Source organism: Thamnophis elegans, chromosome 16 (genome assembly GCF_009769535.1).
Source record: "Thamnophis elegans isolate rThaEle1 chromosome 16, rThaEle1.pri, whole genome shotgun sequence".
Classification (NCBI taxonomy): Eukaryota; Metazoa; Chordata; class Lepidosauria; order Squamata; family Colubridae; genus Thamnophis; species Thamnophis elegans.
In genome coordinates this window covers 27,409,186-27,426,412 of record NC_045556.1, presented here as the reverse complement: position 1 = coordinate 27,426,412, position 17,227 = coordinate 27,409,186, and the positions used below count along the sequence as shown (strand labels likewise).

The window sequence follows — 17,227 nt, the reverse complement described above, 5'->3', positions numbered from 1 at the left end:
CCTCATTATTAGGTCTCTAAGCCACATCTTCTCATTGCAAGATTCAGGGCAAGATACTAATGAAGAGATGGACAAAAGCCTTCTAATAGTATGGGAGAGAAACCTTGGTTATGAAATTGAAATGGGCAAATGGTGGGATCTATGGAGTAAGACCATTAAACTTACAACATCTACTGCATTCAAAGAAAACATATACAAGATGGTTTATAGGTGGCACTTCCCCCCAACGAGGTTAGCCAAGATGTTTCCTGGGTTATCTCCATTGTGTTGGAAATGTGGAAGAAAGGATGGCACATTCTATCATATTTGGTGGTCCTGTACTGAGGCCACGAAATATTGGAAAAGGATTAAAAAATGGTTAAAAGAGGTTACCCGGGCAAACATTGAATGGAGACCTGAGAACTTGTTACTAAGCATCAAACCAGATAACATAAGCAGTTCAATATGGCATTTGAGCCTGCATATAATTGTGGCCGCAAGAATAACCTATGCACAATTTTGGAAATCCACCACTATACCGTCGGAAGATGCTATAGTTAAAAAGATCTACGAATGTGCAGAAATGGACAGAATGACGGGTTGGCTGAGGGACAAAAGAGAAACAGAACATTATCTTAGCTGGAACCTATGGTATATGTGGGCGACTAGGAGAACAGCAGGGACTTAAAATGGGGAAAGTTAACATAGGTCCCGTTTTACGACTTTTCTTGCCACGGTTGTTAAGTGAATCACTGCAGTTGTCAAGTTGGTAACACGGTTGTTAAGTGAATCTGTCTCCCCTGTTGACTTTGCTGATCAGAAAGTTGCAAAAGGGGATCACATGACCCCGGGACAATGCAACCGTCATAAGTATGAGTCAGTTGCCAAGCGTGTGAATTTTGATCACCTGACCATAGAGATGCTGCAGTGGTTGTGAGTGTGAAAAACGGCCATAAGTCACTTTTTTTCAATGCTGTTATCATTTTGAATTGTCACTAAATGAACTTTTGTAAGTCAAGGACTTACATATGCTTCCAGGATTGAAATGCAATTTCCACCACCAAAATGCAATTTCTTCTTATGATTTTACTGTAACAAAAAAGGTGGCTCAGTGGCTAAGATGCTGAGCTTGTTGATCAGAAAGGTCGGCAGTTCGGCGGTTCGAATCCCAAGCGCCATGTAACGGAGTGAGCTCCCGTCACTTGTCCCAGCTTCTGCCAACCTAGCAATTTGAAAGCACGTAAAAAATGCAAGCAGAAAAATGGGAACCACCTTTGGTGGGAAGGGAACAGCGCTCCGTGCGCCTTTGGCTTTGACACATGCTGGCCACATGACTATGAAGATGTCTTCGGACAGCACTGGCTCTTTGGCTTTAAAACGGAGATGAGCACCGCCCCCTAGAGTCGGGAACGACTAGCACAGATGTGCCAGGGAACTTTTTCCTTTCCCTTACAAAGCTACAAGGGAGAGCATGTACAGATAATCCTTGAGTTACAACTGTGTAACCACCGATGTAAAGTTGAAAAAAATGATTTACAACTAATCCTCAGAATTAATGACTGTCAGTGTGACCGAAATCATAGGATCAAAATTTGGTAATGATTTGGAATTGGCATTCAATTATGGCAGTTGCAATCTCCTGGTGGTTGTGTGGGTGGGAGGGGTGTCACATGATTGCCATTCGTGACCTTCGCAACTGGTTTTGGACAAACAAAGCCAATAGGTGCACCTGGATTCCCTTAATGACCATGTGATTCACTTAACGACTGTGCAAACAGGTTGTAAAATTAGGCATGACTCATTTAAACACCGGTTTGCTTAGCAAGCAGAGGTTTCGATCTCAGTTTTGGTCAGAAGTCAAAGATGAGCTGAAAGTATTTTATGACATTGCTAATATACTATATATATATATATATAAAAGAGGCTGTTTGTTATGTCATACACAAAACTTTTCCAAGAAATGTGACCCAAATCGCCCTATTGAACTGAGGTGGTGGCAGCAAAGTAAAATGTGGTTTTATTGCATAGGATTTAGAAAGATTTATGTTTGTGTGGCTTGGACTTGTGCCAGCTACCTAGATGCAACTCCTTGTACTAAACCACCTAGTAAGGGTACAAGGTTAATCTTTTCCAATAAAAACTGAGTCAGGTTATCTTGGAGAATGTATTCTACACTGGGACTTTGTCAATTCTATGCTAGTTCTATGAGAGCTGTGTCTATAAAAAGACATAAGGAACTATAATTAATTATCAAGTCATTACACTTTAACATGGTGGCTCAGTGGCTAAGACTCTGAGCTTGTCGATCAGAAAGGTCAGCAGTTCGGCAGTTCAAAACCCTAGCGCCACGTAACAGAGTGAGCTCCCGTGACTTGTCCCAGCTTCTGCCAAGCTAGCAGTTCGAAAGCACATAAAAAAATGCAAGTAGAAAAATAGGAACCACCTTTGGTGGGAAGGGAACAGCGTTCCGTGCGCCTTCGGCATTGAGTCATGCCGGCCACATGACCATGGAGAGGCCTTCGGACAGCGCTGGCTCTTTGGCTTTGAAACAGAGATGAGCACCGCCCCCTAGAGTCAGGAACAACTAGCAATTATGTGCAAGGGGAACCTTTACATTTACCTTTATACTTTAATATACTAAAGCTACAATATCTGGAGTTAAATTTTCCTGGGCTATAGCTAAATGAAATTGGGAGCAGTTTAAAACCACCTTCTCTGTAGCAGTTGAAGTTCACACATCTTTTAAGTTGCCAAAGTTTTGTAGTCCATAGGAATAGCTTAAGATAATATTCTTATTGGTCTTATTTTTCTGTCCTAAATGCAAGCAGCCTAATTCAGCCAGTGCATTTTTGAGTGATGTTGCAACCTTTAAAACAGCTGTATGCTAGGTTACTTAGTTCTTGATTTAGGATTGGTCACTTAGCAACTATTTGTAGTTACGATGGACCTGGGGGCGAGGGGTACTGTTCTGACCCAGCTCCCCAAACACAACAAACCCTTTGTACTTGAAGCAATGGTTCCTTTACTAGGAGAGCCAGCAGCCCCCACAAAAAGTTCCTCTCTCAACACAGGCTAACAAGTCCATCCGACAGGGAGATGAATAGTTGTCTGCCACACCTATTCATCTCCGCCGCCTGCCTTTGATCCCCAGAGCCAGGGTGGGGCTTTGCTAGCAGTGGTGGCTCTTCTGAACCAAGGATCGGCCCATAGATTTCCACTGCTCTCCTCTCCTCTGCCTTCTATACATCTGCGTGTCAGGCACTGGACCCAGCAGTTCCTCATCAGCCACCTCCAGACCTGGGGGCTATTGACTCTCCATCTGAGGGCTGACGGACGGTCCAGGCTGTGCCTCTGTCTCTCTCTCTCTGCCAGCTTCACTCCCTCTTCCCCCTCGGAGGTCTCAGGTTGCCCTGATGCTGACCCTGACTCTCACACCTCCTCCTCCTCCTCTGGTTTGGCTGCTGGAGGGGCTGGCAGTTGACAGGGCACAGCAGGTACTTGCACCTAGACTGAGAAGTTTTGACAGATGGTCCCACCCACATCACATGACCACATTTTGTGTACTGGGCAACATTTATCACACTCTACAATGATCACATGATGGCATTTTCCAATGGTTTTGCTGAAAACCAATAGTTATTTTCTGTTTTTTTTTTTTTTTTTTGCAAAACTGGTCCCAATGCGAACCATGGGTTCACTTAACAACTGCTGCAAAAAGAGGTTGTAAAATTGAATCAGTCACATGACCAACCCAGTTTATGACTGTCTTGAGTTATGACTCCGATGGACAGACTCAAGAACTACCTGCCTATTTTTTTTCTCTGATAAGTGGTTGAATGTTCTCACGTGAAGACTTTCTGATTCCATCTTGCTGATGGAATAAAGGGGAGCTATTGAGCATAGAATTGTAAGGCTGGAAGGGACCTTGGAGATCTTCTAGTCCAACCTCCTTGACCAAGGCAGGAGTCCTTATTCCCTCCTGGACCACTGGTGGTCCAATCTTTTTTTCTTGAAAACCTCCAGGAATGAATATGGAGATTCTCAGTCATCCAGGTCATGGTTGCCCACGGTAAATTTTCACTGGACTTTCTGGTTTGTTTGTTTTTTGAAGATGTTTCGCTTCTCATCCAAGCTGAAGAAGCTTCTTGGATGAGAAGTGGAACGTCTTCAAAGAAAAACCAGAAAGTCCAGTTGCCTCTTGAAAAACCACCCTAGGGACTCCAGGAATGAAGCACTTACAACTCTTTAGTTTTCTAGGTGCTTCTCTCCTTGATTAGTTTCCACCCATTGCTTCTTGTTCTATCCTTAGGTGCTTTGGAGAATAGCTTGACTCTCTCTTCTTTGGGGCAGCCCCTCAGATATTGGAAGACTGCTATCGTGTCTCCCCTAATCCTGCTCTTTGTTAGTTTAGACATAGCCAGGTCCCTCAATTGTTCATTGTATCGTACAGGTAGTCCTTGACATAATCATTCATTATATGTCACAACTTGCCTTCAGAAATTGTGGGTGCTCCATCACTGGAGGTTTTTAAAAAGAGTCTAGACAATCACTTATCTAAAATAAGGGGATGGATTAGAACAGGGGTCCCCAACCTTTCGGATCTCAGGGACCACTAAATTCATAATTTTAAATCCCACACACCACTAATATCTGCCTTATGACTGGCTAGGTGGGTGTAGCTAGGTGGTCATGTGTCTGGGTGGGCGTGGCCAACTCAATGTCATTCATGTCAAGGGGAGCCTTGCCGGCCACTACTCACTCCTCCCCTCCCAGCCCCTCCTCGCCTGCGCATCCGGGCTCCTTAGGGCCCCTACAGGAAGCAATTGCTGGGGCAAAGTAGCCACCAGGAGAAAGAGTTGGCAAAACAGCTCAGTTCAAATTGGCTCTGGCTGAGAAGGAGGCTTAGCAGAAGCACCTCACTGAGGACTAGGAGCATAGGCTTTCCAAGTAGAGGGAACATCTGTGGGAGTGCAAGGCCAGGTATTGCACCTGGAGACTCAGCGGGCTGAGATTGTCAGCCAGTTCCAGACCATGATGCAGTCCCACTGGAACGAGGCCCACCAGCTCTTTGCCACCAGCGGCTCTTCCCTCCAGCCTTCACCCAAAGCCTCCCACCAGGAGGCTGAAGCAGACCCCAAGTCTGAATTTCTGCCCCCTCCGACCTGCACAAAAAGACGTCAAAGGGGGAGACTCTCTGCAGCAACACAAACATTCATTGCATATATCCGGCCCAGGGGCCATAGTTTTGAGGACCCCTGATTGAGTGCAATATAAAAAATGCAAATAATTTTTCTGCGGACCACCAAAATTTTCTCACGGACCACCATTTGGTGACTGCTGGTCTAGAAGACCCCCAAGGTCCCTTCCAGCTCATTCTATTTATTCTAAGTAAGTTTGGTTCAAATCTGATCTCTTCCTCACACCTGCTGCCCCCTTTGAAAGCATGCCAGGACAACAGCACCCCCTTCAGGCAGTTGATAAGATGCACGCAGACTTCATTTTCTCACTAACCAGCTAAAGAGAACAAATTGCTTCAGAGCTGTGTTTCTCAAACAGGACAACTCTCAGAATTCCCCAGCCAGTATGCTAATCAAATATCATCTTGCTCAGTTTTTTTTTGTTCAAGGTAATCCAGGATCAATTAGAGATTGCCACCAGCCGTAGATATTATGAGAACAAAATTTGACATTTTCTTGTTCAAACAATGTCCTGGAGGTGGCAAGATTAATTCCATTTCTAACAGATTAACAGAGTTAGAAGGAACCTTGTAGGTCATCTAGTCCAACCACCCGCTCAAGCAGGAGACCCTACACCATTTCTGACAAATGACAGTCAATCTCTTCTTGAAAGTGTCAAGTGATGAAGCTCCCACAACCTCTGTTCCATTAGTTGCTTGTTGTCCCTGTCAGAATTTTTTTCCTTATTTCCAGGTTGAATCTCTCCTTGGTCAGTTTCCATCCATTGTTCCTTGTCTGGACTTCAGGTGCTTTGGAGAATAGCTTGACCCCCATCCTCCTCTCTGGGGCAGCCCTTCAAATATTGGAAGATGCTCTCCTATCTCCCCTGGTCCTTCTCTTCACTAGACTAGCCACGCCCAGTTCCTGCAACCGTCCATCGTATGTTTTAGCCTCCAGTCCCCTCATCATCCTGGTTGCTCTTCTATGCACTTTTTCTAGAGTTTCAACCTCTTTTTTATAGCATGGTGACCAAAACTGGGTGCAGTATTCTAGGTGTAGTCTTACTAGAGCTTTTCTAAAGTTTAAACAGCCTCAAAAGGTATTTGAATTCACTTCCAAATCAAGTCAACAAGATATTGCTGGAGGTTTAAAAAAAAAAACATTTGACTGGGATGGCATAAGGTCTTCTGCTCTGAGCCAGGCTAGGGTTGGGCTAGAAGACCTCCAAGGTCCCTTCTATGATTCCCACTTGGTGTCAGGGTTCCGACTGATGCCCTAATTAAGAGATGCAGGCCAGGGATGCTTTTCGAGTTGACACTTGAGCTGAAAAGCAATAAAAACTCTGCAAAATTGTTTTTAAGTGTTTCCTTTTAAAGCTTTCATGGGGAACGGGTTTAGTTTTTAAAAGGCACAACTGTCCATAAGCAAGAAATGTGCTTTTCAAACACTTTATTCGAAGGTCTATGGAGATTCTCAGTCATCCAGTTGTGGTTGTCCCAAAGGTGTTTTTTCAGGAGGCAACTTTCTTGTTTTTTTCTTTGAAGAGGTTTCGCTTCTCATCCAAGAAGCTTCTTCAGCTCTGACTGGATGGTGGGGAATGGAAGGATTTATATTCCTTGCAGAAAACTGGTCCTTTGCATCCTTTTAGAGGGTCGTTGAGGCCACTTGGAGGTTTCTCTGTGTCCTCAGGAGGGTCACCTGAGTGGTGCAAATGGTTCCTGTGGTCTGCAATTTCCCCCCTGGAAATCCATTCCTCCTCCCACACCATTCAAAGGCTGTGCGTCCCAAATTGTATAGCTAAAAGTCTGTATAGATTCTCCATCATCCAGTTTGTGGTTGTCCCAAAGGTGCTTTTTTTCAGGAAGCAAATGGACTTTTCTTGCTTTTTTCTTTGAAGACATTTTGCTTCTCATCCAAGAAGCTTCTTCAGCTCAGAAGAAAACAAGGAAGTCCAGTTGCGTCCTGAAAAAGCACCTTTGGGACTATATTTGAATGTTGTAGCATCCAAACTATCCTTTGAAAGATATGCCTCTATTGCCTACATTTTATTCTGTGTGAACATTGAGGTAGATGGCATCTCTAGGTAACACTTCTCAATTACTTTGGGCGTCAAAAGCCTGAAATTTGTGCTACCGATAGAAAAGAATATTTGCAGCTTGGGGCTGATCTGTGAGGTCCTTGGTGCTCTCTGAACTTGGTGGCTTTCTTGCAGACGTTTCATCACCCAACTATTTAACACCATCAGTGCTAGCGAGTATAGCGTTTTGCTCCCCATTTATGTACTAGCAACCTGCCCTGTCTGTGTTGGTAGGAGCATTCTAGGTAGCTCCTTGATTTACGGTTAGATTTGCAAACAGTGCAACTGAGTTTCTAGTTTTCTGCAGTTTTTGTGCAGCAAAAATCTCGGAAGGGAGGAAGAGAAAGAGGTCATTTTGATTTGGGGTACTTTCAAAATCTTGACCGAGGGATGGGTAGCTGCTCAGATTTTAAGGGCTGTTTTTGGCTCACCAGTGGCCAGTGGTGCTGGCAGCAGAGTCGGACAGTGAGGAGGTTGGGGAGGAAGATGGGCCAGTCCTGGAGTCTGGGGAAGGCTCTGAGGAGGGCTCTGTGTCGGAGGCAGAAAGGGGGCCATGGGCTGTCTGACAGTTATCAGCTGCCTTCGGAGTCAGACATCAGTGAGGCAGAAGAACAGCTGGAGCCTGTTCCCAGTGTGCGCATATGCAGAGTTGCCAGACGAAAGGAGCAGCTAAAGAACAGGGGTCAACTTGGGAGTAAGGTGGACTGTGAGTGGCCCCTCCCGTAGGGAATAAAAGAGGAGCGAAAGGGGAATGGAGTTTGCAGTAGACAATTAGTTCATTCCTGCATTCGTGCCAAGTATTGTGGCGTCTGAAAGATACCAGACTGGCCCCTCTCCAAGCCTGATCAAGGTTGGTAATTGTGAACTCTCTTGAAAGACTGTGGGAGAGGAAAGACTTTGCTGGAGAGGAATTCACTGCCAATTAAATAAAAGGGGTTTATCGGGACGAGGACTCGGCTTCGTGCTGCTGGGGAAGCCTCGGTCAGAACACAAAGGGCTGAGGGACCTCACAGCCAGGGGAACCTGTCACAAACATACACACAACACACCAGGTGCTACAGTCTGTCTTTCCTTTTGTTTGCAGCTCAAGATCTGGATCTACCCAGAGGGAACAAGGAACATGAACGGAGATCTTCTGCCCTTCAAGAAGGGAGCTTTTCATCTCGCAGTCCAGACCCAGGTGAGGGACGGTGCTTGGCAGGAGTGACTTGCCTCCCATGGATTGAAATGGGATTATTTATACCTATGATTATTTATAGCCTGCCTTTTTAATTTTTTTATAAATAACTCAAGTTGACAAACATTACATAGTGCAGGCAGTCCTCGACTTACAAACAGTTTGTTTAGTGACCGTTCAAACTTACAACTGAAAAAAGGGACAGGGCCATTTTTCATAGCTGTGACCTTTGCGGCCTCCCCAGGGTCACGTGATCAAAATTCGGACACTTGGCAACTGACTCATACTTATGACTCATACTCATACATTGCTGTGTCCCAAGGTCATGGGATCAGCTTTTGAGACTTTCCAACAATGGATGATGAGGGGACTGGAGGCTCAAACATAGGATGAAGGGTTGCAAGAACTGGACATGGCTAGTCTAGGGAAGAGAAGGACCAGGGGAGACAGGATAGCAGTCTTCCAATATTTGAGGGGCTGCCACAGAGAGGAGGAGGTCAAGTTATTTTCCAAAGCACCCCAAGGCCAGACAAGGAAGAATGGATGGAAACTGAACAAGAACGGAAATAAGGAGAAATTTTCTGACAGTGAGAACAATCAAGCCATTTAACAAAAGTTGCCTTCAGAGGTTGTGGGAGCTTCATCCCTGGAAGCTTTCAAGAAGAGACTGGACTGCCATCTGTCAGAAATGATGTAGGGTTTCCCACTTGGGTGGGGGGTTGGATTAGATGACCTCCAAGGTCCCTTCCAACTCTGTTAATCTAATCAAAGGCTGGTCCTGGGTACCTTGGCTCCAAGCTTTTTTTTGTAGACACTGAGAAAATGTCCCACCTCTGGCCAAGGAAAAGAAAGGCATCTTAGAGGAGTTAGACTCCAACTCCCATAAGTCTCACCTGTTGGGGATTATGGAGCAGGTCTTGGAAGGCTGAGGAAGGCTGCTGCTTGCTATCGTAGGGACCCCCAGGAACAGCCCGAGACAAGAAGCCCAAATCATGAGTAGGAACACTACTTTTATGGTAACGTCAAAGGTCTCAGAATTAAATTAATATACATTAAACCATTTCCTCCCTGAATATAACTTTAGGGCACTGCAAAAAAATACGTTGAATGAAGAGTTAGTTCAACTGCATCTCAACAACGTTATGATCAGCTCCTTCCTTTTCTTTTTAATGTTGAACTCAACATCATGTTATGCAATGGTGACCCCTTGCCCGTTCTTGTGCAACTTTTTCTGAACACCTGACTCCAGTCAAGTTCTCTTTTGGTTGACTTCCTTCCACAGCTCCCCAAGTTCCTCTTCTGTGCAAAATTTCTCCTTTTTAATAAAACACCATCATAAGAAAAGTCCTGATAGAAGGAGGTTTTCATTGTTTTCTTTGCTATTATGTCATGTAAAAAAAAGAAGAAGTATAAATCACCCTTGGGAGTCAAAAACGTAACAAAACAGGGATCATTGTATATTTAAGAACTTCCAGATTTTTGACCCAAAGGTGCTTTCTTCAAGAGGCAACTGGACTTTCTGGTTTTTCCTTTGAAGATGTTTCCCTTCTCATCCAAGGAGCTTCTTCAGCTCTGATTGAAGGGTGGGGAATGGAAGAACCTGACCATCCAGCCAGAGCTGAAGAAGCTTTTTGGATGAAAGGCAAAATGCCTTCAAAGTAAAACCAGGAAGTCCATGGTTGGGACAACCATGACCTGAATGACTGAGAATCTCCATAGACATTCCAGATTTTTGCTAACTACTACTACTTCTTCTTCTTCTTCTTCTTCTTCTTCTTCTTCTTCTTCTTCTTCTTATTATTATTATTATTATTATTATTATTATTATTATTATTATTATTATTATCTTCCCTTTGAAGGTTCCAATAATTCCTGTGGTCTATTCCTCCTTTTCTTCGTTTTACAACCCAGAAAAGAAGATGTTTACATCAGGTAGGATAATGCACAGCTTGCAGTGTTGTTCTGCTTCCCTTAACTGTCCTTGGAGATCCAAATTCTCTGGCATGGCTAAAAGGAATCCAGGTTGCTGGCTTGGTGAGCCAATTCTCTGCCTGCAGATGTGCCTGGGTTCAGAGCAGCATCTCTTCCTCCCCGCTTGCTTGATAGAGCTTTTCAAGAAACAAATCGGATTTCTGGACCAGCAGAAAAAACGCTTGAGAGACCGGGAGAGGGGCTGTTTCCCATGGTTCTGGTTTCATCGCCTTTTGACTAATTCGCCACCCTCCCAAAGTTTATTTCTCTGGAAGTGTTCTGACCGAGGCTTCCCCGAAAAGCATGAAGCAGAGTCCTGGTCCCTACAAAACCCCTTAAATGAATGTGAATTCCTCTCTTTCACATTCAGCAAAGGCCTGGCAAACAGTCTTTCAAAGGAGTATTTATGATCACAGACCTTATCTGCCTTGGAAAGCTGCCATGTTAAATATTATCCAAATGTAGTACAGTGCAAGGAAAGACTGGGCACAGAGTCTCTGAAATTCACGGACAGATCTTCACACCTGAAACATCTAACGAACAACTGAATGAATTGCTTTCTGCAAAAGCCCACTCCCCTTTCACTCCTCTTTTATTTCCTATGGGAGGGGTCATTCACCATCCACCTGTGGCTTTATTCCCAAGTCGACCCTGATTTCTGAGTTGTTCTTTTCTTCTGGCAGCTCTGCGCATGCGCACACTGGGAAGAGGCTCCACCTGTTCCTCTGCCTCACTGCTATTTAGCTTCATAAGCACCTGATCACTGTCAGATGGCCTCGGCCCCGTCTCTGTGTCTGATGCAGAGTCCTCCCCAGAGCCTTCCTCAGCCTCCAGGACTGGCCCTGGCCCCTCCCCAACCTCCTTAATGTCAGACTCTGCTGCCAGCTCTTCTGGCCACTAGTGGGCCACAACTGGAAGGTCCCCCCAGTCAAAGCAATATAGTTGGGCTCTGTAACACCTTCCAGCCAAGCAGCTCATCAATACTGTATAAGAGGCCTTACAAGATTGACCTTAAGTCAATCCACGACCTTAAGTCACCACGGCCATCTCTCTGCGGCCAACTCGCCATATACAACTCATCGCTGGACAAGAGTTACCCTAATATCAAAGAAACAGGAATAGAACCATTAAAGCAGGGGGGGGATCAGACTCAAGGCCTACAGGCCAGATCCAGCCTGAGGCCGTCCTGCCCACCCAATGCAAAGAGAAAAGATCACACCAATGTAGTTTCGGCCCGGTCTACCCAATGGAAAAAGGAAACATGCCAGCAATTTGGGGTGTCAAGCTGGCCATGCCCACCCAGTTGACCACACCCACCCAGTCAGCTACGCCCACTCAGTCAGCCATGCACACCCATCCCCCCTGAGGTAAACCACAGACTTGATGAAGCCCTCAATGAAATTGAGTTTGACACCCCTGCATTAAAGGAGAGACAACATGAAAAGTGAATGACAACAATTAAAACAATGTTTTAATTATTTTAACTAATTAAATTGAATTGTTGAATTGTCCTGCAGCAAGTTGGCTATAGTAAGTTGTTCCATAGCTAGTTGCCATGGCAAGTTGTCGCATTCCGTTGTGAGAACCCAGAGGGACAGTGGGGTAAATTAATCGGGGGAAGCATCCGGTCAGGACAATGGGTTTGCGAGTTGGGCCATGTATTGGGTGAGTGGAGGAGTTTCCATGTGGTTCCCACTTCCCAAATGCTTGGGAGAGTTGGCTTGGCCAACCAACAGAGCTTCCTGCTCTAAATATGTCGGGTGGGGGCAGTAAGGGTCCATAGAGAGGAATTTGTCACTGTCTTTTCTGTCTCCAGGCAAAATCAAGGTGGAAATCTTCCCGCCCATCTCAACGAAGGGCCTGACAAATGAGGATGTTGATGATCTCTCCAAGCAATGCTACACCACCATGAGGGAAACCTTCTTCACGTTATCGGGAAAGAGCAGAGAAGCCAACGGAGAGGCCTCCATCCTTGGGCAGTAGGGTCTCTTGCCAAAATGACTGGAGGGCTCACCTGTGGGACAGGTCCTTCAATTGCCCCCAAGAGTGGTGATGGCTCCCCTTGCTTGATGAAAACTTTGTGTAAGTTGTTCCAAAGCATTTGAGTGAGGGGGAGGAGGAAATTCAACCGGTGGATGTGCTCAAAGGTTGAGAAATCTCGTCTGGCCTTTCCCTCCTCACCTCCTTCTCCACAAACTGCCATTACCAAAGATTCCTGCCCTTCTTGGTGTCCACAACCAGCAGTTTAAACCCCAAGTGCCTTTTCTCTCTCCTGGTGACCTCAGGGACTGGGTCCATGGCTTCCTCTTTGCCCCCCAGGGTGATGGTGTGAAGGCGCTTCTTCTCTTCATTGGGCACAGGGGGTAATTTGGGTCGACAGGCCCAGACCCTGATCCACTTGGCATTTTTTCCGAAGGAAGATGGGGGGCATCAGGCCCCATTATTTGACGCAGTTTTGAGTTGAGAGGGGGAACCAGTAATGACCCTTGTCCAGAAGAGGAGATGCTGGGTGGTTGCTGTTCTGATAGGCTGCATCTATTACTGTTGGAGATAAGGTACGCTAGTAAACTCCCACAGGTAAACTGGGGAGAATGTGGAGGGACCACAGTAAAGTTTGCTGCTATGGCAACCAAGCAAATTCCATCCTCCAGGACTCCTATTGATCCTTCTCAGTCTCACCAACTTTTAAGATGTGAGGACCTCAACTCCAAGAATTATCCAGCCCGCTAAGGAACGCTGGCTGAAGAATTCTGGGAATTGAAGTCCAGACATCATAAAGTCCTTCCAACGTTAAATGTTGCCTAAGAAAAAGGAAGCTTTCTTATTTATTTGAGACAAAGTTCTCCCCGTTCTTTTCTTTCAAGATAACTAGAGCTCTGTTGCAAGAAGAAATTTATCTCAAGGCTTTTAGTCACCAAAAGTTGCCTCACACGGTTTGTGTGTCAGAGTGCAATGCAGACATACGAACTTGAAAATTCTGAGATCTCATGATGGCGAAGGGAAGAGCTGATGGGGGGGGGGAATCCTTTTGTTGGAGAGGATTTCAAAACAAGACAAACGTGTGAAGAAATTTGATTAAACTTCCCTGCCGTAGTGTTTGGATTTGCCTGTCACCTCAGCAAAGCATGCCCATTTTATTTTGATTTTTTGTGATAAACGGAGGGCACAATGCTGCTAGCAGCCCTTTCACTAATTCTGTCAACCTTCAGCAGAGTTGTGAGTCCAACTTTTGAGTTGTGTTGGGGCAGAAATTCTCAGAAGTAAACTCTTAAAAAGAGAATAGACGTTGCGTTCACTCGGAACTGGGAGGGAGAACTTGTCACTTGTCCGACATTCCCTGCACGTTTGGCTGCTGCCCTGCTAAACTGTGGTTGCTCCCCACAAGCCTTGATCCAGCCATTTTCACCCGAACCAGCCGATGAAGCCACTGCCTGTTGGTTGACAATCAGCCTTACACTTCCTTCAGCCTGCAAGTTGAGGAAAGGTTTAGTCTGTAGAAAGGCAGCTTCCACCATCTTGCAAAGTTTGAGTGAGGCCCTCCAGTCTCACGGAGAGACCCGGAGGGTTTTTTTTGTTTTGTTTTGTTTTGTTTTGCTCAAGGGTGTCCATTTCTGAACCGGTTGGGACCCTGAACCCAAGTTGGGTGGGCTTAGGTCAGTGTCGGCGAACCTTTTCGGCATTGCGTGCCGAAATGAGGGAGTGTGTGCGCTCGCATGTATGTGCCAGAAACCAGAAGAGTAGCCAAGAAGATGATCTTCCGGTTTCCAGCATGCACAAGCGCATCGCCCAGCTGGTCTTCATGCATCCATGCACAACAGAAACCAGAAGGCCAGGTGGTTGGTGCTCGTGCATGTGACAGAAAACGGAAGATCGTCTTCCTGGCATGGGCATGAGCACTGGGTGGCTGCTCTTCCAGTTTCCGGCATTCCCACGAACGTGAAGACCAGCTGGCTGGCATGCTGGAACCTGGAAGAGCAACGGGTGACAGCTCCCATGCCCGGAGAGATGGCTGTGTGTGCCACTTCCAGCACGCGTGCCTTTAGTTCCCCATCAAAGGCTTAGGTGATCTTTAAGGTTCTTGGCAGCCCCACCATGCAAAAGCAAGTTGCATTCTCTTGCTTTCATCCAATCCGCTGTGGCCCTGTCCCCATGAATCATTCTTCTACAGTCCCCACAAAAACGGTTGAGACTGGGCACATCTTGCCCAACTTCAAGATGGGTGGACTTCAACTCCCAGAATTCCCCAGTCAGGGGAATTCTAGGAGTTGAAGTCCACCCATCTTGACGTCATCGGAGTTGAAAAAGATCACTCCCAGACTCTAGAGAATTCCTTGGGCTTGGTGATCAGCCATCCTTCCATGGACAGGATAAAAACCAAATCTCTAGGATTGCTCTCCTCCATTCTGGGATAGTCTTCTTGCTGCCCCCCCTCCAATTCTGCAACAAAGCCTGTCTCCCACTTAGCAGGGAATGAAGCTGCTCCCGAAGCAGCTCAGCATCTGGAAGACATCATCAAGCACAACTCCAGCTTTCAGATGGTCTGTTGGATCCACTATCCTTTTAAGCCAGTTCCAGCTTAATTTACAAGGCTTGGGAACATGGCTGTCCTTGTCCTAGGGATGGATGGAGGGGAGACAAGCACATCTGGAAGGGAGGCCCTCAACCTTAGGCCCAAAGCGCTCATCCCCAGCCTGACTTCAGGGGGCGGAGACCAGGAAAGAGTATGTGGCTGCTGGGAGTTGTAGTTCCGACAGCTGAAGAATGGTTTTTCTCACCCTTTCGAAAGCATACCAAAAACATGTGCAAAAGTGCCTTATATTGAAAACCATTGGATGCTTTTTGGTATTGTCAAATGTACTATTTTTATAAAGAATTTTATTTAAAAAGAAGCAATGCTGGCGTGGTTGATTCCTTCCAAAATTTTTGCTTTGGAGAATTGGAGGGAAGGGAGGCCTTAGCCATGTCTGAGTTAATTTACCTTGTCTTATGTTATGCATTTAATAGGGACGCAGTGGTTCAGTGGCTAAGACCGCTGACCTTCTTGATCAGAAAGGTTGGCGGTTCAAATCCGTAGCACCACGTAACAGAGGGAGCTCCCCTGACTTGTCCCAGCTTCTGCCAACCTAGCAGTTCGAAAGCACGTAAAAATGCAAGTAGAAAAATAGGGACCACCTTTGGTGGGCAGGTAACAGTATTCCGTGCGCCTTCGGCATTGAGTCCTGCCAGCCACGTGACCATGGAGACGTCTTTGGACAGCGCTGGCTCTTCGGCTTTGAAACAGAGATGAGCACCTCCCCCTAGAGTCGAGAACGACTGGCACATATGTGCAAGGGGAACCTTTATCTTTACCTTTTATGTTGTGCATTTAGTGCTATATTCACTCTGATTGTATGGGTTAGAATTCAGCACCGCAAGCTAACTCTGCCCATTGTTTGGAGTTCGACCCTAAGCAGCTGAAGGTGGATCAGCCTTCCGTCCTTATGAGATTTGTAAAACGAGGACCCAGATTGTTGGGGCAGTAGGCTGACTCTGCAAACTACTTAGAGAGTACAGTAAAGCAATATGAAGTGGTGTATATATACATCTAAGTGCTATTGCTTCCTTCCTTCCCTCCATCCCTTACCCCCCCCTTTCTCCAGCAGTGGCACAGTGGTTAGAATGCAGTATTGCAGGCTAATTTTGCCCACTGCCAGCAGTTCGATCCTGACCAGCTCAAGGTCAATTCAGCCTTCCATCCTGATATTATGCATTTAGTGCTATATTCACTCTGATTGTATGGGTTAGAATGCAGCACTGCAAGCTAACTCTGCCCACAGTTTGGAGTTCGACCCTGAGTGGCTCAAGGTGGATCAGCCTTCCGTCCTTATGAGGTCAGGCAAACGAGGACGCAGATTGTTGGGGGTGACATGCTGACTCTCTAAACCGCTTAGAGAAGGCTGGAAAGCACCGTGAAGCAGTATAAAAATCGAAGTGCTACTGCTGTAACTCAAGGTGGCAAACACACATTGTACACCCTCGTCCTATTTCTTCTACAACAAGCCTGTGAGGTGGGTTGGGCTGAGATAAACAGACTGGCCCAAATTCTCCTAACCAGCTTTTGTGCCTAAGATGGGACTAGAACCCTCAACCTCCTGGTTTCTAGGCCCAGCACCATCACCATTTCCCCAAACTGGCTCGGTACTGTTTTTTCCTTACCAGGAGCATCTGGATAATCTCTATGGAAAATCCAGCCCAGTCTGGAATGATGCCCCCCCCAAGCTTTATTATTGGTCTTTCCAAGACCCTCAGAACAACGGACCCCCCCACTTCAAGTTCACTTAAAAGGCATTTCCCCCAAGTGGCAATTAACCCAGCAAGCCCTATTTAGCCCCTTGCCAGTTTTTGAGACTGAAAGTTTCATTCCCAGACCCTCCAGCACTGACATCGCAGGACAGTTCAACGAATGAGACCATTTAAAGTTTCCCCCATTGTAATGAGATTAAAAGTCCTACTTCTTTAGGTTGTGTTAGCCAAGAACAGATTTATTGGAAAGCCGGGGGGAGGAACGCCGCAGCGCTATTTCTATGATAACAATTCAAACTTTTGCAGACTTCAGCAAACCCCGAATGTCCTTTTATTCTCGTTGTTTCCTTCCTTATCAGTGGTTCAGCCTGGTTCCCAGCATTCCTAATGGCTTCCTTTTGCTCCCACCCAACCTCGTCACAATCATGTTTTGACTGAGATATGAGAAACTGGAGGTCAACCCTTCCGAAGATCCATTAATTCCCTTAAAGAGGTTACATGCAGGTTACAATAGTTTTTCCGAATACAAAGTGTGGCTGTAGCTCAAGGGTGTCAAACTCGATT

At 46.0% G+C, this 17,227-nt stretch overlaps 1 protein-coding gene across 1 annotated transcript in view; it reads left to right on the top strand.

Moving 5' to 3' along the window:
- The window catches only part of AGPAT2 (1-acylglycerol-3-phosphate O-acyltransferase 2), a 43,666-nt gene extending 29,558 nt beyond the window's left edge, over positions 1–14,108 (top strand). Inside the window, exons 4-6 of the mRNA XM_032232821.1 lie at positions 8,318–8,413; positions 10,270–10,342; positions 12,198–14,108. Coding sequence (XP_032088712.1) covers positions 8,318–8,413; positions 10,270–10,342; positions 12,198–12,364 — 336 coding nt within the window. The 3' untranslated portion in view covers positions 12,365–14,108. The remainder of the gene's footprint in view (positions 1–8,317; positions 8,414–10,269; positions 10,343–12,197) is intronic.
- The last annotated feature ends 3,119 nt before the right edge of the window (positions 14,109–17,227 follow it).